General features: G+C 44.0%; 1 protein-coding gene across 3 annotated transcripts in view; it reads right to left on the bottom strand.

Moving 5' to 3' along the window:
* The window catches only part of PARVA (parvin alpha), a 167,392-nt gene that overhangs the window by 110,485 nt on the left and 32,580 nt on the right, over positions 1-24,327 (bottom strand). The window contains exon 1 of one of the 3 annotated variants that reach the window (XM_038569055.1): positions 20,167-20,308. The exons of the other annotated variants lie outside the window; for them this stretch is intronic. Within the exon in view, the coding sequence (XP_038424983.1) occupies positions 20,167-20,293 (127 nt within the window). The 5' untranslated portion in view covers positions 20,294-20,308. Of the gene's footprint in view, positions 1-20,166; positions 20,309-24,327 lie in introns of those variants that run through there. 3 annotated transcript variants of the gene reach the window in all.

Genomic DNA, 24,327 nt, shown 5'->3' with positions numbered 1-24,327 from the left:
CGTGGTTGAATTGTACCCACAAGTCAGCCGTGGGTATAAGAGCTCAACAAAAATCAATAAAAAACATTCTGTGGCAACCAAACAGCTTATGGAGTTTACAGGGAAGTACTGGACGTCTTATTTGTGCATTTTGTGCTACAGTCCACTATGTCAGAAAATTTAAATTTATATATGCATTTGCACACATACTTTTTTTTTTAGGAGAGCTGGTTGTTAAATATTTACCAGCACCCAACTGAATGAGGGTGCCTGCAAACGCATGCTTTGGGGAGGGCTTCCATTCTCCTCATTTCCACTGCCACAGGGTTCAAGGGTTAGTGCTTTTCACAAACTCAGAACCTGATTTGTTTCTGGATTAATACATGTCACACTCTCCCTACCAACCTATATAATTTACTCCTCCCCCAAATTCCTGAAGCTCCTTCGGTTTTTTTTCACTTGGCACTTCGCAAATGCTGCCTCCGCATTGGCTTTTCAATTTACAACATTTTTTTTATTTATGCCCCCTCTCTCGTGTTAGGACAAAGGTCAGTCTCAGAGGCTTTTTCCATGCTTTTTAAAAGGGCCTGCAGGGCACAGGTGTTCCGAAATGGCTGCACTGAGTCAGTCAATAGGTCAACATATGTTCACGGACTCCAACCTCTGCACTAGACACTCTGTCAAGCCAGAGATTCGGAGGCGTGTGAACAACTCGCCTGTCCTCAAGGATCTCACAGCTTCGTACGGATGACAGAGATGCTTATGTGATGGTGGCCAGGCTTTGCTGAGTACCAAGTACGCACCAGGTGCTTATATCTAGGACTTTGTGTCCAATGTCTGGACACACAGGTATTTGTGAACATGCGGCTGACTAGCTAAAGAAGTTAACTTGAGACTAGACATTGGGTCATCACAGTTCTGGGGACCCTGCTCTGTCCTTAGCAGTGCCAGAGGCCAAATGTCCACGAATGAGTAACTGGCCTAGTATTACCACCTAGTTATTCACCCCCTGTTTCTTTTTGTCCTCCTGCTCCCCTTACTAACCTTCCTTCCTTTCATAGGAGGGACTCCATATGGAAAAGGAAACTGAGGTGACCCAAAGCTGACAGACGCACACAAGACTGCTCTCCTAAGATTTGTAAGCTGGCAAGGCCTAACACACAGGGCTTGGGATTCCTCCACCCGGGCTTACTTCGGGGCTCACCATCTGAGCCACCCTGCAAATTTCCCAATGCCCTCACAGAGAGCTCTTGGTACCATTTCGAGGGTACCACCCTCTAGGGGAGGTCACGTAGCCAGTAGGGAGCCCTGTCCTAGGTTTTCCACAGCTGGGGAGACTAGTCCCAGGATGGGGGAGCACTGAAGAAGGCGGGCGTCAGGTGGGAATGGCAGCCACACTTGACATTCTATCAGCCTCTGCTCTCACGACTCTATGAGCTTCTGGGGCGCACGCAGGCCTGCTCCCCGGAGACCAGCATTGGGTTTCCTCCCAACTCCACTTGATAAACCCGACGGAGCTATACTTCTCACCCAAACATTTTTGGTGTCATTAACCTTTTCTCAAGAGAATACAATTAACAACATGGCAGCTAAATTTGAGGTTTTCACCAAAAACCTTACAACAAAAATTCACCCACAGACACTTCCGTCTAACTTTATTTGGCCCGCTAGGGGATCCACATAAGTTTCTAAATAATTCTTAGGCCTTCACGCTCTAAAACTTGCTTTTTGAAAACGTGTCTGTTGGGGTAGAAACCATTTCTTAAGCAGACTAAACCCTTCTTGCTCTCTTCAACAGAGAATGCTGCGCGTAACGTGACCTTCGCTTCCAGTACTGTGACGCCCTCTGTCCCGCTGGTAATTGTTGATTTGGGCTAAAACCACCACGTGTGCATGGTGACAGTTTCATTTTTCTGTTTTGGGGAGGGATTTGAACAGGGTCAGGAGGACCGGTCAGACTTCAGCAGGTGGGGAGGGGAGTGGGCACCATATCTTTCTATCTGATTCCACGACACTAAATTGTGGACCAGCCTCATTAGCTATTTACTCACTCACTAGCTTAGTTAGCTGTTTCGGCTTGGTTAGCTAATTTAGCAAGGAGTTATAAACAATATTCCATACAAATGACACATTTCTTTTAGAATAATTGCATTTCCTTTCTCCGTTCTTATTTTATTTCTTTCCACTGTATCATTTAAGGGAAAACCTGTTTTATTAGTCTGATTTGCATTTCATTTCGGATCCTATTTTTATTTCCTTTTCATGCTGTGCTTTTGCTGATTACTCTTTTCTAAATTTCAAATTAAAAATGAGACTTTAAGGGCTTTTAAAAAGTGTCTAAATAAATCATACCTATTTATTCCCATGTATCGTGTTTCCTTTTCTCTTTCCTTGCCCACCCCAGAACATTGGTTTCTCTCCAATTACAGAGCACCTCCTGGTCTAAGCTACGACCTCTCACTTGCACTGCTGAAAGACACCCCGAGTGTGTCAGCTTGCTTTTACACTGCCCAACTCCACTAGCCACACACTGGCCGAGTGATACTGTGGCAAGGCCACCCAGCGGTCAGAGCTTGGGCTCTGGAGGCTCAAGACAACCTGGTTATAAACTGAGCCCTTTACAAACATACTATGTGACTCCAGCCTAGCTGCTTAACATCTTTGAGCCTTGGTTTCCTCAGTGGAAAATGTGCATATTAAAAGTACCTTCATCATATGGATATTCTCTGCATTAAATAACATACGTATTTCGCTTGGAGCAACACTAGGCACATATATTGGCTTAGAAAAATCTCTTAAAATGTACATAATCCAGATTGCTTAAAACCGGTTAAGAAATCAAATGCCCAATCCAGCACCATAAGGCCCTTTGGATCTGGACCTGCCTCAACTCACATCAATTCCCCTCAACTTATTTACCTGCTCTACTCATCCACTGGCCTTTGGTTGTTTCTCAAACCCACAGAGCTCTTTCACACCTCAGGGCCTTTGTACATGCTGTTCCCTCTACCTGGCTTCTTCATTCATATGAATATAATGTAACCCATCCTTCAGCTCTCACCTTAAATGTCATTTCCTAAACTGACTGGCCTCGCCCAGCCACCCAGGCTAACTGCGTCCATATCCTTCTCTTTCCTTTGTAGCATTTAGCATAATTTCTTCCAAAGTCTTTATTTGGTGGTTTAATACCAATCTTCCCCTACTGGAGTATGGATGCCCTGAAGCCAGAGGCCATGTTTATTTTGTTCAAACCTGTATCTCCCCCATGTGGCACATGGGAGGGCATAATTTAGCAGTTACCTGTTGAGTGAGTGAGAACAAGTGGCTGAATGAAATTGGGAAGATGAACGTGGTCCTTTATGGAAACACTTTTGCCTGTTTTTCTCCAGGTGTATACTAGTTTACAGAAGCTACTGAAACCTGCCCATGGCCAGAGAATTTGCTGGTTTTCCTGGTAATAGAGTAAGAATCGCTAATTCATCAAGGCACTTACTCAGTATCTCTGACTGTCTGCCACATACTTAGCACTATATACTGGCCTGTAGTCTGCTGAACAAATGAAACAAGAGACCTGAAATCTACTTTCACTCCTACCTCTACAGGAATAGTAGACACAGGAGAGGTACATAATAATACAAAAGATAATTAGGCAATATGACAAGGCTGTGAATAGTTATTTTGCCAAAAAGAATGACATACTCAAGGAACACATTAAGATGAGGGCAGAGAGAAATCACTCAGAAAATCACAAAGAAAAGAACTTTGGGTGGGTTCTCAGGGTGAATGAGAGGTGAGGGGGGAAAAAGGCATTCTCTGCAAAGGAAACTCATAGTTGGGATGAGGGAATGTGGTCACTGTACTGGGGCATGTGTGAGAGGACTGACCTGGTGGTTCAAAGCTGGGGAGACAGAGGGGTGGGAGAGAGCCTTGAAGAATCCAGTAAAGAGGGGCTATGAAAATCCTCTTCTTTTTCAATGGCCAATATCATGTTCATCTTGCCATACAGCAATTTGCCCTGTGTTTTATAGGAGAGGTTTACATTCGATGGTGCTTACTGAACCAATTATGTGGAATTAAAAAAAAAAATCAAAAAGCTCTGTTCCTCCATACATTTCTAAAAGAAGTCTGAATGGGTTCTTCTGCAAACATCTCTAAATTTTCAAATATCAGTCACATAAAAGGTTTCAAAATACAGGCAAGATTGTGTATTACATAAGTCATACTAGGGAGTAAATAAGATCTTGATCTAAAACACCTGAGGACAACACTAAGCGAGAGCAAGAGAGAGAATATGCCAGGATCACCTTCTACAAGAATATAGTTTAATAAACCATAGTTTCCTGTAGACAAAAGGGGAAATGTTTAAAAAATAAACAAGCACGAGCTATTTTACAAAGACAGAACCAGCAGTAGATGGGGAAATTATTAGGATAGTTCAATACCTTCATATAAAAAAATCATTTTTTATTTATTTTTAAAGACTATTTATTTGGCAGAGAGAGAGGGAGAACACAAGTAGGAGGAGCAGCAGAGGGAGAGGGAGAAGCAGACTCCTCCCCGTTGAGAGGGAGCCAGATGCAGGGCTCAATCATGGGATCATGACCTGAGCCGAACACAAATGCTTAACCGACTGAGACACTCAGGTGCTGCCCCAAAATCAATTTTTAAATCTAAGAATTCTTTTGATGGATGCTGAGAAGGCCATCAGTAACATTCAATGTTAATTACTTATAAAAAGTCTTCAAAATAAGAAGAGATGGATACCTTAAGAAAGGTCACAAATTTAAATCTGAGTTTCAATATTATTTTTTTTTAAGATTTATTTATTTGGGAGAGAAAGAGAGAGAGCACAAGCAGGTGGGGCAGAGGGAGATAGACTCCTCAAGCAGACTCTACCAAGTGCGGAGCAGACACGGGGCTCGATCTCATAGCCCTGAGATCATGATCTGAGCCAAAACCAAGAGTTGGACACTTAACTGAGTGAGCCACCCAGGCACCCCTCAATGTTATGCTTCATGTGGAAATCGTAGATTAGTGGTGTCCCTTAAAACATTCTGCAGTGATGGAATATTTATTTCTATGCTGTCCTTCACAGTTGTAACAAGTCATGTATGTCTACTGAGCATTCAGATGTGGCAATGTGACAAAGGAACTGAACTTTTTTTACTTTAACTTTTAATTTATTTAAATTTAAATGGCCATGAGCAGCTCATAGCTGCAAACACAGGTAGAAGCCTAAGATGTCCCTCTCAGCACTCCCACTGGAGATAATATTAGAAAAAATTGCAAGGCAAGATGGAAGAGAATTGGAGAATAAATATAGGAAAGGTAGAATTAGAAATACCACTTTTTTGCAGGTGATACAATAGAGAAAGTAGAAAATGTAAGATCAACCAAATGCATACCATTGATATAAAGCTAGAAAAGGCAATGAAAAATGGCACTGTGCCCAATACTGAAACAAATGGAATACTTGAGAATTTATGTATCTAGGTGAATAAGATATCTAGTGAAGTAAAAATGATAAAATCATAGTAGGAAAAATAAAAGAATATCTAAATAAACAAAGTTATATCCATTGCTCCTCACTTAGAAAATTGAGTAATACCAGTAACATTAGCCCATAAAAAAATAGATTAACATGAGAACAATTGAATTCCTGCTAGAATGTTCTAGAATGTAATAAATCACCAGCAAAATTAATAAGGAAAAATAAATACATAATAATACCAAAGAAGATTGGAGGAGGATATAATAATCAAATTTAAGGACATATTATAAAGTGATCTTCATCAAGACTGAATTTTACTGGATCAAAGCCAGGACAAAGACTAATCAAATAGTGATTCCGGAGATGGATTTAAACACTGATATAAGTTGTTGGGATTCAGCAAACAAAACAAAGAATCACAGTAATGGATGAAGGAATCACTCTTTAATAAATGCTCGTGGAACAATCTGGTATCACTATGAAAAGTATATTACATTCCTAACTTGCCAAATATGATAATACTTTCCAAATTGGCCAATGAACTAATTAAACACAGAGAGTGTCAAAAAAGAATTGTGTGTTTACATCAGCTACAGCAGAGAGAGAGATTCATGACTACTGAAAAAGTAGTTATCATAAGACTAGAGAAAGGTGAATTCTAATACTTCAAAGTCTACTTAGTCTCCTTAATAAAAAGTAACAAATACAAGGGGGGCAAAACAAGTTTTAAGTTATGACATATACAACGGGTATTTGAGCAAAATAGGAATGAAATCTTACATTGTGATATAAACATACACTGTCATCAGTAATGAGATCCCACTTGACAAGTAGCCAACGAGAGAGAGAAAAAGAAACGTTAATAAGTGGCAGCCGTGTGCCAGACACTTTAGATATATGCATTATGCACACTGGGAAGCACACCCGATAAGCCAGCACCTGGGAAGGTGTTCAGTCTCACTACTAAAGAAATATGCATCAAACTAACTGAAGATCTATTTAAAAACAATAGAAGCGACAATGATTAAACCACGTTGGCAGAGCTGTCGGCAACAAGCGCACTCAGCCACTGCTGGGGCACTGCAAATTACTCCAGGGTTTTCTGCAGGCTGTCTGATGGTATGGAACAAGAGCCATAAACCTTTGGATCCTTAATTCCTCTTTGGGATGACATCCCAAGGAAATGCACAAAAGGAAAAGAGACACAAAAAGGAAAGGAAGAAATGTGAACAAAGTTTCCAACAGCAGATTAATAAGAACCAAAATCAAATTGAGTTAAATGTCCAAACACAGGGGAACGGGTGAAGTCAATCTGGTATAGCAATTCATTGGGATTCTATGAAGTTATTAAAAACTGAGTAGTAGATCTATGGATGGAGAGGTCAACATGGAGCAAGTTTAAAAAAAAAAAAAAAAAAAGGATAAGCATTAGATTCCTAAACGGAAAGGACTGCAAAACATTTCCAATCAGACACAGAAGATGACAATTGGACAGCTGTGAGTCAAAGCCCTTCCCTGGCTAGAATATTTCCCAGTGTAGGGAGAAGACAAGGTAAAGCCGCAGCATCTGGCTTGCATGGTCACCTGGTAAGGCTTTGAATTCTATCAATAGATCATGAACCACTCAACAAGAATGCTCCAGGCCTGACCTGTTCCAATATTTCGAGAGCTTAGTTTAGCTCCAAGAGAACATAACCAGAAAAAGATATGATCGGTCCCAATATTTTTAGAATGCATCCTTTTGGTTTTGCCAGTGATCTTGTAGATTAAGGAGTGTCCAAGTTCTATTTGTGCAATTCCAGTTCAAGAATTTAAGCCATTGTTTTCCATTGAAATACATAAATGAGTAAAAACACTGCAATTAGGGCACTGAGAGTCTGACGTATCACTGTAATCATCACCAGCCTGCCCACAAAAGGTGGCCTCGGTAGTTAGGTGTTGCCAGGTGTGCCATTGAGATATGCCCTGTTAGGTATCCTAAGACCCTGTGAGGTCCATTTCAGCAAAGCTGTTCTGTAATCACGGTGAAGGTAGGAGATTTTAAAAGGCAGATTAAAGAAATAAAATTCTGTTGTTGGATCTGGTATTTAGAATCCTAGACAAAGAATCTGATATATGTAGTTGAAGTCACTGCTTCATACATTGTCTCTAGGAAGTTTCATTCATTCTCATGGCTTAATACCTCCCACCCCCACCTCAAATTCCAGTCCCATGTCTTTGCCTAGGGTTTTTTTTTTTTTTAAGATTTTATTTATTTATTCATAAGAGACACACAGAGAGAGGCAGAGACATAGAGAGGGAGAAGCAGCCTCCTCACAGGGAGCCTGATGTGGAACTCAATCCCCAGACCTGGGATCATGCCCTGAGCCAAAGGCAGACGCTCAACTGCTGAGCCACCCAGGCGTCCTCTGCCTAGATTTTTCTAATCAGATATAATGTAAATGCTTGTATTTAGGGCTGAGATGTCTGTAATCCCTGTTACCATGCTTGGATGTCCTCATCTGGGCCATTCTTTGTAGTTGGATCTGATCCTCAGACTCCTTGCCCATCCTGTGTCAAACGATCCATGATGGCAAACACCTGCATCCATCAAGCTACAACATGGAGTAAATTCAGAACAGTACCACTTCTCAGAGCTACTACAAGTTGAAAAATAGTAAAAGTCCCAAACAGGTTGATATGAATAGATAGCTGACAGTTGTTTGAATGACCACTGAAGGAAACAGGAATCTAAGACCTCTCACAGCTAACTCCTTCCAACCTTGCTGGAAGGCAGTGTGTGGTGTGAAGAGCACAGGCTCTGGACCTAAACGTTGGTGATGTTGCTTACTTGGCTGTAGGACCAGAGCAAAATGTTTCACTGGGCCTCAGTGGTTCCCATCTATCAACTGGGAATAATGATGCTTCTTGCCCCATAAGACTGGTAAGAAGACTGAGCGACATATGACCTATAAAATGCTTAGAACAGTGCCTGGCACTTAGTATGCACTCAAGAAATGTTAGCTATTATCATCATGCACTAAAAACAAGTCTTTGGGCTCCGGATCTGAGCCCACAGAACAATCATTACTGCAAGTAGAAAGGATGGGTAAGTAGAAGCAAAGATGGAAAAAAAGATCTGGAGTAGACAGCCACTGTAGTGGTGGCCCATCAGACTGCAAATCCAGAAACTTCTACCTGCAAAGCCTTTCCTTCTGCCTTAGGTTCTGAGCACCATCCATGTTCCCTCCTCCTTAAGGTCCAATTTGCTGCGTGGTGGCTGCTTAGCCTATAGCCTGACTTTTCTGCTTTTTCAGAGTTCTTATCAACGTGCATCCTTAAAATAAAGCCCCATTACTTGAGATCGTTTGAGTAAGAATCTTTGTCTCTCTGAAGCAACATCGACTTGCTATGGCAAGTGTCTTATGTCTTCTTGATAAGGATGAAAAGTACAGCACTAAGAACACAGTAAGATTGTAATACCGTTGCGTGGTGACAGATGCTTAGAATGCATCCTTTTGGTTTTGCCAATGATCTTGTAGAGCTGATCTTGTGAGCGCTGAGTAACGTGGAGAATGGTGGATTCCCTACGTTGTACACTGGAAACTAACGTCACATTGTATGTCAGCTATACTCCAATTTAAAAAAAAAGAGAGAGGGAGGATATTTAAAAAGAAGAAAAGGAAAAGATGCGAGGAACCACCGAGGCAGAGGAAATTCATGGCAAAGCGGGGTGGCCCCTGGGCTCCTGTGCCCCAGCACAGGGTCCTTCGAGCTGAACCTCCTCCTGGCTTGGGCACTTGTGTTCAGGTACTGCTGCTGCTTTAAGTGCGCTTACCTCTATGTTAGACTTGCCCCACCTCTCCGGGTTTGATAGCTGTAATGGGGCAGTCATGGCCTGGGTTCTTCCTGCCACAGTCTATTTCTCTCCATTTAAAAAATAAATAACTTACTGAAAAAAAAATAAAAATAAAAAATAAATAACAGAAACCAATGGGCGTGCATGGGCTTCAGATGCTTCTCTGTATGCTCTTTAGGGCTCCCACTCCTGATTCCTTGCCTGCTCTGGCTGTGCTAGATTCTCTGCTACTGGAACCCTTACCGGGAAGGCTGAAAGGGAGTAAGAATTTAGCTCCCCAGTCATTTCCTTGGGTCTCTGAAAAGCCCTCTCTCTCTTAATTAGCAGCCTCAGCTTCCTCCGGGTCCTGCTTTTTTCTTCTACACAGTTGCAAAATCCAGTTTCACCCAGTCTGTAGAACCTCCCTTTTCCCCAGCCAGGAGAATTTGTCAACTTTCCTGCTCAAATTTCTGCCAGTAATTCCTTCCCCAGTGCGCACCCCACTAGCCAGATCCTCAAAGACCTGTCATTTCCCCATATTCTCCTAATTTTTTATTCTTACTTGGACTTTTTTGGCTCCTGGCCCTTTAGGACCCTTTCTTTTTTCTCCCTCAAAGAGTGTCTGGTAATACAGTATTCTTAGGCGCTTTCTCTTGATTTTGGGCTGAGATCCAATCCCAAATTGCCTTCCCTTAGTTACACTTTATCTTTTTTATTAAGTCTCTCTGTACTGTTCAACACCATACAGAGTGGTGGCTTCAGGCTTCATGTCTTACCTTCCACAAAAATTGGGTAGAATTTGCTCCATCCAGCTTTCTTCAACGATCGATCACTCCAAATGAACCCCTTGGTTGGTTGGGACACCAAAAGCACAGGCAACAGAAGCAAAAGTACATAAATTGGACTAGGTCGGAATTTAAAACTTCTGTGCATCAAAGGACACAACCAACAGAGTGAAAAGACAACCCATGGAATGGGAGAAGATATTAGCAAACTGTAATCTGATAAGGGATTACTATCCAGAATATGTAAAGAACTACTGTAATTCAACAACAACAAAAATCACCCCACCTGACTAAAAATGAGTAAAGAACTCGAAAAGGTATTTCTCCAGAGAAGATAACACAAATAGTCAATAAGCCCATGAAAAGATACCGAAGTTACTAATTATCAGGGAAATGCAAATCAAAACCACAAGGAGATACCACTTCACAGCCGCTCTGGAATAACCAGAAAACAAATGTTGATAAGGACACGGAGAAATTAGAACCCTTGTGCACTGCTGGTGGTGACGTAAAATGTTATAGCAGCTGTGGAAAACAATATGGAAATTCCTCAAAACAATTAAAAATAGAATTATCAGACGATCCAGTAACTCCACCTCTGGGTTTATACCCAAAAGAATTGGAAGCAGGGACTCAAGCAGATACACCTCTGTTCATGACAGCATTACTCACAACAGCCAAAAGGTGGAAGCAACCCATATGTTCACAGGCAGATAAATGCATAAACAAAATATGGTATATACATACAATGGAATATTATTCAGCCTTAAAAAAGAAATAAGTTCTGACACATGCTACAGCACAGATACACCTTGAGGACATCATGCTAGGTGAAATAAGCCAGTCACAAAAAGACAAATACTGCAGGATTCTACTTATAGGAGGTGCCAAAAGTAGTCAATTCCCGGGGACAGAAAGAATGGTGGTTTCCAGGGTCTGGGGGTGGCGGGGTTAATGGGAACTTGTTTAATGAGTATGGAGTTTCAGTTTTGCAAGATGAAAGGAGCTGTGGAGATGAGTTGCACAACGTGAATGTACTTGACACTGCTGAACTGTACAATTAAACATGGTTCAGATGGCAAATTTCATGCTATGTGTATTTTACCACAATTAAAACAAACAAACAAAAAGGACTCCTTGGTCAAAGCCGGGTTACTTCACTAATTCACTTACTAACCCGGGCAAGTTATTCAATCTCTCTGTGGGTTTGATGTCCCTTATCTGTAAATGGGATTTGTTCCTACCTACCTCCCAGGCCATTGTGAGGATTAAGTAAATTACTGCACCCGAAGTGTTTACGAGAGTGCGTGGCACAAAGCATTCTTCAATAAATGTCAGTTATCACAGCAGTAATAATTATGATGATGACAGTGTGCGAGGCACTACTGGAAGCATATTCCTGTTACCACATTTAGCCTTCTACAACCCCACCTCCTCCCCCAGTAGAGCTGAGATTTCACAGGTAAGGCAACAGGGTCTCAGAGAGGTTAAGGGACCTGCCTGGGTCACAAAGCTGGGGGGCGGGGGGCGGGATGAAGATTCAGTTAGGCTCCAATGAAGTACGATCGCCTTACAGAGAATAAAGCAATCATCACAGTGGCTCCAGAGCAAGTCAGAGCTGGAGCTTATGTCCCAACCATGAACTAGGGGTGGGGGAGGCTGTGGTGGGGATGGCTGGGAAGCTCGGCTCTAGTCCAGGCCCACAACCCACCAGCTAAAGAATCCCAACTGTCTTTCGTCCTCCTCCCACACCCATCCTGCCCCAGGGATGAGACCAGCTGGACTTAACAAAGAGAACACAAGACAGAAGTAGGAAGCCGGTCCCAGAGGTCCCCACAGCCCCCAAACACATGGAAGAACAAGATCCAGAGGGGAGACCTCTGAGGCCTGCGGTGGTCAGGGTTCGCCGGGGCAGCCTCGCCAAGCCCACGCCGAGGGAACAAACCCATGCCGCCCAGCCAGACTCTGGGAGCATCGTCATCATCTGTCAGGAACCAAGCCCAGGTAGGTGGCCTGCGCTCCAAGTTGGCCTCTCACCGGGCCAAGCCGATTTCCAAGGAGAATTTCTGACAATAGGGCAGGAATTCAGTTCCCGATTTTTCTCAGGGCCCACAGGGGTGTGCCAGCAGGAATGTTAAAAGGACTTGCACTTTGTGTTTTGTTGTTGTTGTTGTTTCTTTCAAATCAAGGTTTTTCTCCTCCCCACCTCAACTCTGAGGCTTGTATAACACCCAAGCTGGCCTTGAGTGGCCTATGGTCACTTTGCATCAGGGTCGGTAGCGGTCGGTGCTGCATCCAGAGGAAAGGGTGCCAACCTGGCCAGAGGTGCCCTGCTGCCCCAAGCCTCAAGGTGGAAGGGTACCTGCCGGCTCCAGCCCTCGGAGGAGACTCAGGTCAAGCTAGAAGCAAGAAGAAAGCCTTGGCACCAAGGGGCCTCTAAAGCAAAAAAAAAAAAAAAAAAAAAAAAATCCAGAAACAGGATTTTGACATTTGGGAAAGTTTTATTTCCCTTCCCAGCGATGGGAGGGGCTCTGTAAACACAAACTGAACTCGGGCCCTTCTCTGTGGAAAAAAAAACTTAATAAATCCTCTCTCAAAGTGAAAAATTCTCTCTCCTACCAATCGTTTTTTTATATCAGGCAAGTAATACATATTCGCTGTCGAAAATAAGGAAATACAGACAGAAAAATTAAAACTACTCCAAACCCTACCTTCCAGATTTAATCACTGTCAACATTTTAGGTATACATTCCCAGAGTCTGCTCAATGCATACATATATTTACATACATATAAATACGTATAAAACACTGAAAAAGTTTCAATTAATATTCTGTGAAAATCACTCCGCATCAATAACATACAACTGCATCGTGTTTTTAGTGACATTGTATTACTACATGCTACACCATATGATCAGTGTCCGATCATACGTGATGTCCAATGATTTTGTAAGAATAAACTCATATAAGTGGAATTGCTGAATCAAAATGTTTTTATAATCTGCATAAATCTCCCTAATCGGTCTGTTTCACTGATATACAAGTTTCCTTAAAGTGACAGACTTTTGTGCTGTGCTTGTAATCTGAACCAGCCCTTGGTTTTCTCAAAGACAGTTCTCCATTATAAGCAGTTCCAAAATAGAACTCCTTAAACGTCTTGTCTATGAGCTCAGAAATGACTCAGTGGCATTTAAAAAATACACCATTTTATTTGACTTTAGTAATCAGCTAAACAGAGATCCACACGACAGATGTACCAGGATACTTGCCACGCAAAATGTATTTGTGCAAAATCAGACTTCACTACCCACCGTCTGATCGGCCCTCCTCTGCCCCTCCATCTCTCAGCCCCTCCTTTCTCCGTCTTCCTTCCTTTACTCTCTCCTTCCCTTTCTCCCATCCATCCGTCTGTCCATCCATGCGTCCATCCATCCTTCATCTCCCTTTCAAGATCACTTCCCTTTCCCCTTTTCTATGCCCTCCCTTCTTTCTCTCCCTTTCTGTCCTCCCTTCCTCCTTATCTTCTTTTCTTTCCCAAGGCAGTAGGGACCCTTCCTGGAAGCCAACAGTGCTGGAGGAGCCGGGTGAAGGTCCCAGCTGCAGAGAGAGCTGTATAAGTTGTCTGTGAAATCCTCAGTTTTTGGTATTCATTATTTAAGTTCTGTGGAAACGAGCTAGCTTTGAAGTTTACTGACTCATCCTCCTCTTTAACTTCTTATTTCCTGTAAATGATCCATTAGTTTTTGGCAAGGTTCATGTCACAGAGCATTCCCATCAGAAGGGGCTGTGCTACAACCCTGGACAATTTTAAGACTGCCTTTTGCAGTGGGACTGGAAGCAAGATGGGGACGTGTAGACTCCACTTTCTTAAAAGTTGCTTCCACCAGCCCTAATGCTGCCTTGCATTAATAATGTGAAGCACATGCTCCATCTGCCTGCTGAAGGGTGACAAAGCCATTTATGTTCATAATGGCCAAATTTATTCTACAGATGAAAATTTTTCTAAAGCTACACATAGGCTAGTCAATCAGTCTCACCAAGGGGAAACATTCCCCCTCAATCATTCCACTTTAGACCTCTTTGCCAAAGCAGCCCGTGCAGCATGGCATTAAGACGTTGAAAAGGGAAAAACAAACGGAGATTATAAACAGTTCTCCTAAGTTCCCAAACTTTCTGCCCCTAATAAGGCATGCATAGATTAGCGCCAACGGCTTAGTGCTAGAGGCCAAGAGCCTTTCCACAAAGATCCAGGAAGCTCTACAGGACTCTTGTGGATTTCAGAGACCGAACAAATCGATTTGGAAACTTCTTCTTTAAGGGGAAAAAAAAAATCAAATTGGGGTGAAAAAGTACTATTATCAGCAACATACTAGATTTCTCTCTCCTTTTTGCCCCCTGGCTGATGGGAGCAGAAAGCCATCCCTTTGATATCAGAGCAAATAAAAGTTTGAATTATTGACTGCTCACGCTAATGCTGAATTTTACTACCACCATATTTCAAAATGAAATTATTCTAACATCTATGCCTCAAATTAAGATCTGTGATAATATACACTGCAGTCCAGAAAATGTCTTCGGTTCAGATGATGTAAAGGCCGATCCCTCTTGGGAGTAAACACTGGCTGTTGTTTCTCATCGGCTAAAGCTCTCCTCATCCCTCCAAATAAATTTAAGTATTGATGATGTCAGGGAGTGTTGCCAGGTTAGCACAGCACATCTGGGGCCGGGGGTGGCGGTGGGGAAGGCAACGCCACTTGAGAGTCACAGTGGCTGGTTATGTCTTAAAAGCAGCATTGTCAAAATAGGCCTTTCTCCTATGATTTGCAGAAACGAATGCATAGGAGAAAAGTGGAGCATATAGCACACACAACTTGACTCTTCCGGCTCTGCTGTGTTGGAAGCCTGGTTTCCAGTTTCTCCCTCTGTCTTTGCTCCTGGGGGCCCCAGGTGGGTGTTGGGAGCATTCAGAGATTTCCAGGGCTCAATGCCACCCACATCAGTGTAGCCAACACCTCACTTATCAGAAGCAAACCTCCCCCTCCTCCAGGTGGTGAGGTCCTGAGCACTGCCCTACCTCCTGCCCTCCACTCTTGACTCCATCAGGAGGGTGGCGCTGGGGTGGGGAGGCGGAGGCCAGTGCACTGGACTCCAGGCAGACTCCTGGGCCCAGCCATAGGTTCTGAAAAATACACGGCCATAGAATCTATAGGATCTGTTCCCCCGATGCAAGGGGAAAAGATCTTCTCCTCCCTGAGCCTTCATGTAGCAAAGCTGGAGGCCCAGTGAAGAGAGGCTCCTCAACATCCCCAGGGGCACTCCCCCCACCAAAGCCCCGCACACAGGGCCACTGGCCCAAACACCACTAAGAATCCAATTCCATTTTTAAAATTCCTTCTCACAATTCCTTTCACTTCCTATGACAACAAGATCAAATGTCTGGAAGGACCCGTCTGAATATATTTTCACTTTCCAAGCACAAACTAGGCGACCAAAAAAAAAAAAAGAAAGAAAGAAAGAAAAAGAAGAAAAGGAAAGGAAAGGAAATTCTCTGCGGCCACAAGACCAGACAGGGCTTTCTCCCTGGCTGCCAGATCGGAGCATTATGCTCACAGAAAGGTCACAAAGCAACCAAACCGGCTCCAACTGCTGCTACATGCTCTCATCTCATCTTGCCACTCCTCCAGCTCTACATTTTAATCTCAGTTTTAGAAGCTTAAATTCCTCCAGAGGCACTAAAATACAAAAGCATTTAAAACATTATTGAAGACTAACCCGGAGCAAAAGAGGAGGAGTTTCGGGCCTCTGAAGATAAAAATTTAACATGTCAACTACTGGAGCCCCTCAGAGTCTGCAGGAAGCACAGCAAACTCACTCTGTTGGATCTCTGACGAGGGAAGGAGGCTGCTGTAAAATGTAAATAATGCTTCACTGGCATCTCCAGCTCTTCTGTTTTAATTTTAAAACTGGAGACTAATGATCTCTTATTTACTAGAGTTGCAAACACTGCCAACGGGAAAATAAACCACTACTTTGGGGATGAAGTTGCTGACAAAGTTTTGACAAAGAAAAATAATTGATAGCTCGGTGCTGGCACAGGGCGGTCTGGAGCATGGGGAAGTGGACTTGCTGCGGGGGTGCTGGGCAGCCTGCACCCGCCACCAGCCAGGCCAAGGGCACCGTGCACACCCGGGCCTGGGAACCGCTGTGGCTTCTGCTGGGACCGAGGCTATCATGTGGGACATAAGTCCAAATGGTTTTTGCACATCCTCCTGTAGTCACGGCTTTGTGCAGAAATTGCTTTGCTCTCCGGTTACAAATTCTCTTTTGTTTAAGAAAGCTGTCTGTGGACGATTAATGTCTTTCAGCTGGGGGCTCAAGTGTTCTCCAAGTTTGGTTCTGGGCTTTACCATTTAGCATTCTCATCCTCAGAAATGATGCAAGAGCCTTCGGGACAGGGAGCCACCAGTGCCAGCTCCTTGGGGCCTCCTGATAGACAGCTCCTGTGAGCACAATCGTGATTGAGAGTCCCAAAGAGAGAAGGGCTGCGGGAGGATCACATGCAGCTGGGTCAAAACCCCGAGAAGAAGGAGTCTGTCTCTTAAAACATGAGTTTATGGGAGTTGCGAGAACAAATATTGTTCAAATGTCCATACTACCCAAAGCAATCTAGACATTTAATGTAATCCCCATAAAAATACCAACAGCATTTTCACAGAGCTAGAAAAAAAAAATCCTAAAATTTGTATGGAGCCACGAAAGACCCTGAATAGCCAAAGCAATCTTGAAAAAGAAAAATGAAACTGGTGGTTATCACAATTCCAGACTTCAAGTTACACTACAAAGCTGTAGTAATCAAAACAGTATGGCTGTGGCACAAAAGCAGACACATAGATCAACAGAATAGAAAATCCAGAAATAAACCCACAAATATCTGGTCAATTAATCTTCAACAAAGCAGAAAAGAATATTCAATGGGAAAAAGCCAGTCTCTTCAACAAACAGTATTGGGAAAACTGGACAGCTACATGCAGAAGCATGAAACCAGACCACTTTCTTACACCACATGCAAATAGAAACTCAAAATGGATTAAAGGCCTAAATAGGAAAACTGGACATAAAGATCGTAGAAGAGTGTACAGGCAGTAATTTCTCTTAAATTGTCTGTAGCAACATTTTTCTAGATATGTCTCCTGAGGCAAGGGAAATAATAACAAAAGTAAACTATTGAGACTTGATCAAGATAAAAAGCTTCTGCACAGAAAAGGAAACAACAAAACTAAAAGGCAACCTACCAAATGGGAGAAGATATTTGCAAATGACAAATCTGATAAATAGTATCCAAAATATATAAAGAATTGATACAACTCAACACTCCAAACACAAATAATCCAATTTAAAAATGACAGAAGCCATGAAGAGACACTTCTAAAAAAAATAAATAAATAAAATAAAAATAAATTAAAAAAAAAAACCGGGAAGATTGCCAACAGACACATGAGAAGATGTTCATGATCACTCATCATCAGGGAAATGCAAATCAAAATCACAATGAGATATCACCTCTTATCTGTGAGAATGGCTAAAATAAAAAGCAAAGGAAACAGCAAGTGTTGACAAGGATGTGAGGAAATAAGAACCCTCATGCATTGTTGGTGGAATGCAAACTGGTGCAGCCACTGTGGAAAAACGGTATGGAAGTTCCACAAAAAAATTAAAGATAGAACTGCCCTGTGATACAGCAATTGCACTACTGAGTATTTAGCCAAAGAATATGAAAATGCTAATTCAAAGGGATACATGCACCCCAATGTTTATAGCAGCATTGTTTAGCAGTATCTGTCAACTGATGAATGGATAAAGGACAGGTTGTGTATATATACAATGGAATATTACTCATCCATATAAAGGAACGAAATTTTGCCATTTGCAATGACATAGATGGATCTAGAGAGTATTATACTAAGCAAAATAAGTCAGAGAAAGACAAATACCATATGATTTCACTCATATGTGGAATTTAAGAAACAAAACAAATGACCAGAACCGGGGAAAAAAGGAGGGAAGGAGGGAAAGAGGGAAGGGGGAGGGAGGGAGGGAGGCAGACAGAAACCAAGAAAGAGACTCAACTACAGAGGACAAATAGATGGTTACCAGAGGGGAGGTGGAGAGGAGGATGGGTGAAACAGGTGATGGAGATTAAGGAGTACACCTGTGCTGATGAGCACCAAATGATTAAAATAAAAACTTGAAGTATGAGTTTAGAGGTTCCATCTTAACTTTGCTTCTTAAACTTTTTTGTTAAAGTATAAAAGTCTTTTGAATACAAACAGTATTACATTCTAACAGTATCCCCCTGTATTCTCATTTGTCTATCCTGAAGGCTGGGAAACTCATGGCCCCAGGACAGTAAGACGTCATTCTTGTTATCATGAATGATGGATTTACTTGCAATGTCTATACATTTCTGTCTTGATTGTCCCTTACTTCCCTCTCATCATGTTTTAGGATTAGCAAATATTTTAGGTCCTTTTGGGGTGTATTTAGGGGACTGATAAGGGGTCATGTCTTGAAGCCTTGACAAATCAAAGTGCTGAGCCTCAGTTTCTTTGTCTATGAAATGGAGCCAATATCTCTGTAAAAGAATGGGCAAGGAGAATGCTGGTCTAGTTTCCCTTGGATGCCCCAAGGCAAATGCCTGGCATGGGCAGACATTTCAGTTGCAGTGTTGGTATGGCGCAGGCACCCAATATGCAAGGCCTATTGTTACTATTACTACCGCTAATAATATCAGCGACCAGAACAATATAATACGTTTGTTTTTTGTTGTTTTTTTTTTTAAGATTTATTTATTAGAGTCACAGAGAGAGAGAGAGAGGGGGGCAGAGACACAGGCAGAGGGAGAAGCAGGCTCCATGCAGGGAGCCTGATGTGGGAGTCGATCCTAGGGTCTCCAGGATCAAGCCCTGGGCCAAAGGCGGCTCTAAACCACCAAGCCACCGGGGCTGCCCAATATAATACATGTTATTGACCCCAGAGAGCTATTTCTAATTCAGGCTTCACTATCTCAAATTAACTCCGCTATTTTTTCCCCTTCCTCATAGAATTAAAAAAAAAAAAAAAAAAAAGCCTGGAAATGTTGGCTTCAACTCCTCAGTGATAATCTTGGCTTTTAGGAACAGCCATTTAGAGTTTCCGATCCAAGGAGAACTATTAACACTGAAGTGGAGGCAGAAATTGGGAAATGTGAATGCAGGGCAGGTCTGCTCGTGGCTATCACAAGATCATTTGCTTCTGCAAACATTATTTCTTAGCTATCAGTATCTTTTGTCCCAATTTCTGCAGGCAGAGACCTCTGGGAGAAAGAGCTCGACTGGGGCCCACACATGTTTTCAGAACAGGCTGGTACATCCTGTCCTTGGTACAGAGCCTGGCACATCAGGAGCAAAACAGACCTCTCTTTTGACACACTTTCTTTGTGAATTCTGTAGGACCCAAGGCTTGCTGCAGAAGCCACCCCAGAGCCTTCCTCTCAGGGCAGGGCTTATGAACTGCTTCCTGGAGCCCCCTGCTGGCCCTTTCCATGCTCACAGCACGTTCTCACACCCCTTTGGGGCAGGGAGGAAGCAGCTCTCCACCCCAGGGGCTCATTGCTGGCATCTGTCGTCTATGGGGGTACCCCACATTTTTAGGATGAAAGCAAACATGATCTGCATTAAGGCTGGGACAGATAAAGTGTCTCTCTCCAATGCTGGTCATTTGTTAAGCATCTCTTGAGCACCTACTGTGTGCCAGGCCCCCCACTGGGCACGAGGAAGAAGGATTATGGTTCAGTTGCTGCTCTCAAGAAGCTTCCAGGCTGAAGGAAGAGGCAAAGATGTGACCCAAGAAGGAGAATGTAAAAAGGGATATACCAGGTTTTGTGGAAACCCTGGGGGACAGTGCTAGTCTTCTTAGGGCAAGTGGGAGAGGCATCAGGGAGGAGGTCCATGTTTAATTGGACCTTAGAGTCTTTTCTTAGAGACCAGGAATTAGTGAGGCAGAAAGAGGAGGGAAGGTATTCCAGGGAGAAGAATGAACATGCCCCAAAGGCAGACCTGTTTGGAGGATGTGGAGAAGCCGGGTGCTCACAGCAGGGCAAGGCGGCTGGTGAGGCAGGCTGGGGGGGTGGGGGGCAAGGATCCAACAGGCCACCCCCAGGCATGGGGACTTCATCTTCTCCATTGTTCAATTTGCTGTGCTCCACTCGTTTAACTGGGAGAAAGACATCAAATTCCCAGAGAGGTGCCATCTCGCAGAACACTCAGGAGAAGCCAAGGCCTCCCTAGAACGGACAAGGTCATCAAAAATGAGGGAAGTCTGAGAACGCATGAAGAGGAGCCCAAGGAGGGGGATCCCTGGGTGGCTCAGCAGTTTGGTGCCTGCCTTCGGCCTGGGGCCTGATCCTGGAGACCTGGGATCGAGTCCCGCATCGGGCTCCCTGCATGGAGCCTGCTTCTCCCTCTGCCTGTGTCTCTGCCTCTCTCTCTCTCCCTCTCTCTCTCTCTCTGTCTCTCATGAATAAATAAATAAAATAAAATCTTAAAAAAAAAAGAGGAGCCCAAGGAGATGGGACAATTAAATGTACTAACTGTCCTGGACAGGATCCTGGAACAGAAACCAGGCATCAGTAGGCAAAAACTAAAAGAATTTGAAAAAGTTCAGACCTTATAAGGTTAATGGTTACATATCAGTACTGGGACACTAACTGTAACAAATGTGCACCCTAACCTCAGCTATTAACAGCAGGGGAAGTGAGGTGGGGGGCACATGGGACCTCTGCACTATCCTTGCAATTTCTCCGAAAATCTGAAACTGCACGGAACAATAAAATTTATTTTTAAAAAATCCTGTGTTCATCCAAATAGCCAAACTACGGTCCCTGATTGGCTTTATGATAATTGTTATAAATGAGAACTTAGAAAATCCGCTTCTAGGACAGCCCGGGTGGCTCAGCGATTTAGCACCGCCTTCGGCCCAGGGCCTGACCCTGGAGACCCGGGATCGAGTCCCACATCGCGCTCCCTGCATGGAGCTTGCTCCTCGCTCTGCCTATGTCTGTGCTTTTCTCTCTCTCTCTCTCTCTCTCTCTCTCTGTGTGTGTGTGTGTGTCTCATGAATAAATAAAATCTTTAAAGAAAGAAAGAAAATCTGCTTCTACACCAAGAACAGCAGTACTTATGCCCAGGCACACACGCTGCTGAGCGTTTTACATACCTTGGGACATAGGATTTCTGCAACAACCCCAGCAGCTACATACTATCATCCCCATTTGACAGGAGAGGAAAATGAGGCACAACTCGCCTGAAGTCAAGTAAGTGGAAGAGCCTGGATCTGAACCTCGTGTCTAATGCCACAGCCCACACACTTAATGACGGCCCCAGGCTTTACTGCCTCCTGACTTTCAGTTTTATATACAGATGAAGACAAAGAAGATTCTGTAGTGTTTTACTATTATTACGATTGTGCTTATTTAAACATTCGAAACCACAGCTGTAGATGGAGTGGGTGGGAGGAGGGACTAGGTCAGAGGTAGGTTTTGGAGCCAATGTCCTGGCAGCCGCAGTGGGAAGGAAGGAATGGTGCAGGCACTGAGCCTCTTGCTGTGATTTTTCTAACAATGTCTCTGAAAGGAAGAGGAGAACCGACTGGAGAGAATGAACTTCCCTAAAAGGATAAAGCAAGAAGCCCTTGCACAGGAACCTTTGTATCCAGCCCCAACCAATCAACCCACGGGCATTGCTAAGCCTCTAAATGTGTGCCTGGCCCAGGGCCTGCCTCGGGGCTCCCTGTCTGCTGCCTCCACAGACAGGACCTGATGGTTAGTAAAGGGAAAACCGGCACAGCCTGAGCAAAGGAGCAGGCTGGCCCAGAGCCCATGTCCGGGGAGGGGCCGAGTCTCAGAGCAAATACTTCCGGTGGGCTGGTAGGCTGGGGTGCTTCATGGAGGAGGTGGCCTGGGGGCTGGGCCCTGAAGACTGAGAAAAGGCAGATGGAGGGACTTCAGGCAGCTGCCTGAAGCCAGTGCAAGGCAGTCCTACCCTTGCTGTCCCTGTTCTTGGGTCCCCCCAGCCAGAGGGTACCGGGGCTCAGAGCCCAGTCTCTTACCTTGAGCTCTGTGGCTTCTCCTGCCTTTCCAGATCAATGAAGAGCAGAACTCATTTCACCAGTGTGCTTGAAGGTGATAACGTGCCACCTAGAGGCACGTTCGGAATTTGGTACCCCTAGAGGTTACGGAAAACACCAACAAGTCTCCTAGCTGGTCACTTCCCCCAAAAGCACAGACGCCAAGCGACAGCGCACAAAACATAATTAAAAATTCATGGGTCATAGGTCATATTGGAGTGTACTATCCCGGAGTTTAGAGTATCTGGTGTAAAATCCTTGTATTCATTTCCTATTGCTGCTGTACCAAATCACCACATATTTGGTGGCTAAAAACAACACAGATTTCTTATCTTACAAGTCCGGCAGCCAGAAATCAAAGTAGGTCTCACTGGGCTAAAATCAAGATGTTAGCAGGGCTGCATTCCCTTCCAGAGGCTTTTGGGGAGAATCCATTGCCTTTCCTTCTCCAGCCTCTAGCGGCCTCCACATTTCTGGTTCTAGGCCCTTACCTCATCTTCAAAGCCGGTAATGTTCCATCTCCCTAACTTTCCATGGTCATGTCTCCCTCTGACTCTCTTCTGCCTCCCTCTATCTCTTTTAAGACCCATGCGATTACAGTGGACCCACCTGGATAATCCAGGATGCTCTCCCTAGTTTAAGTCCAGTTGATTAGCAATCTTAATACCACCTGCAACCTCAATTCTCCTTTGCCATGGTCAACTACCATATTTGCAGGTTCCAGAGATTAGGACGTGGACATTCCGGGGGCACCATAGTTGGCCTATCACAAACTTTGTCTTTTAAGGTCAAACTATAGGAGGTAACCATTTTTCTCCAAAACATGAAAATAATAATTAGTACTTATCAAGCACCCGTGTACCAGGTTAGGCACCTTACATGCATTATCTCATTTAATTGTAGTTTCTGTTCAGTGAGGCAGGCTCTGTTAATAAACCAGTTCATGTTGCTCAACTGCTAAAATCCTCTAATGGCTTCCCAAATGTCCCTGGGAAAAACTCACAGCATTCTGATGGCCCTGTGAGGCCGTGGGGAAACCAGACTGGGGCCCAACTCCCAGTCACATCTCCTGCCAGCCTCCCCTCAACCTCCATGCTTCAGCCGTTGGGAATCTCCTAGTTTCTGCAACTTCTGTGGCTGTTCCTGGGGATCCCTCCTTCTGCATCATTCACCCTCAAGATCTTCACATAGCTGGCCCTCTCCCATTGTTCAGATCTTTATCCTATTCAGTGCTATATTCTCAACCCCTAAAGTAGGGTTTGGCACACAGTAAGCACTCAATACGTATTTTTTAAGTGGACAGATGTGAACTACGCAAATGAAGAGTAACGCCAAGTTCACAAAGTGAATCAGCTGAGATTCCAACACAGGCTATATTCTACACCTAGCCTCTCAAGGAATCCACCCCCTCCACCCCCACCCCAGGCTTCCCATTAGAAACCCATGGTTGAGTAGGGAAGTGCAGGCGTGGAAATGCTGGGACCAGCTCTCAAGCAGTCCCCCACTCAGTACAACAGTGATGTGGGCCTGCTGACCAGGCTGCCATGTACCAGTCAATCAGTGAGCATAACTGAGTATGGTCTGTGTGTTTGGCCAGGAAGGCAATGAGACAAGGAGAGACATGGTCACTGCAAACCAGAAATTCCTAATCAAGTCAAGGAAGCCAATACGAAACATGAAACAATCAGATGCACCAGAAGGCCTATGATGCAGGGTTCACTGCTATGACAGGAAGGGCTGCCGGGCCAGACGTCGGGACAGCACGGTGGGGGCCACAGTGGCTGGGTTTAACCAGCAGGGCCAGGGTGGCTGGGGTAGATGGGAATGCACAAGCAAAGCCACAGACCCTCGTGCTGGCTGGACATGTGTAAAGACAACCAGCAGATGGGGCACGTTAGGAAGCAGAGGAGATCAAGTCAGAGCTGGGGGTCTTAAAAGCTGGACTTAGGAATTTACACTTTATCCTTTAGAAGGATAGGGAGCTCTGGCAGATTCTTGAGCAGGATAGAAGCCTGTGTTTTAGAAAGACTTTTTTTAGCAGGGGAAGGTAGCATGGATGAGATAGCAGGAAGACCTATTCTCTACAAGGTGGC

Source organism: Canis lupus, chromosome 21, assembly GCF_011100685.1.
Source record: "Canis lupus familiaris isolate Mischka breed German Shepherd chromosome 21, alternate assembly UU_Cfam_GSD_1.0, whole genome shotgun sequence".
Classification (NCBI taxonomy): domain Eukaryota; kingdom Metazoa; phylum Chordata; class Mammalia; order Carnivora; family Canidae; genus Canis; species Canis lupus.
The sequence above is the reverse complement of the archived record's forward strand: the minus strand, read 5'-3'. Positions and strand labels throughout refer to the sequence as shown.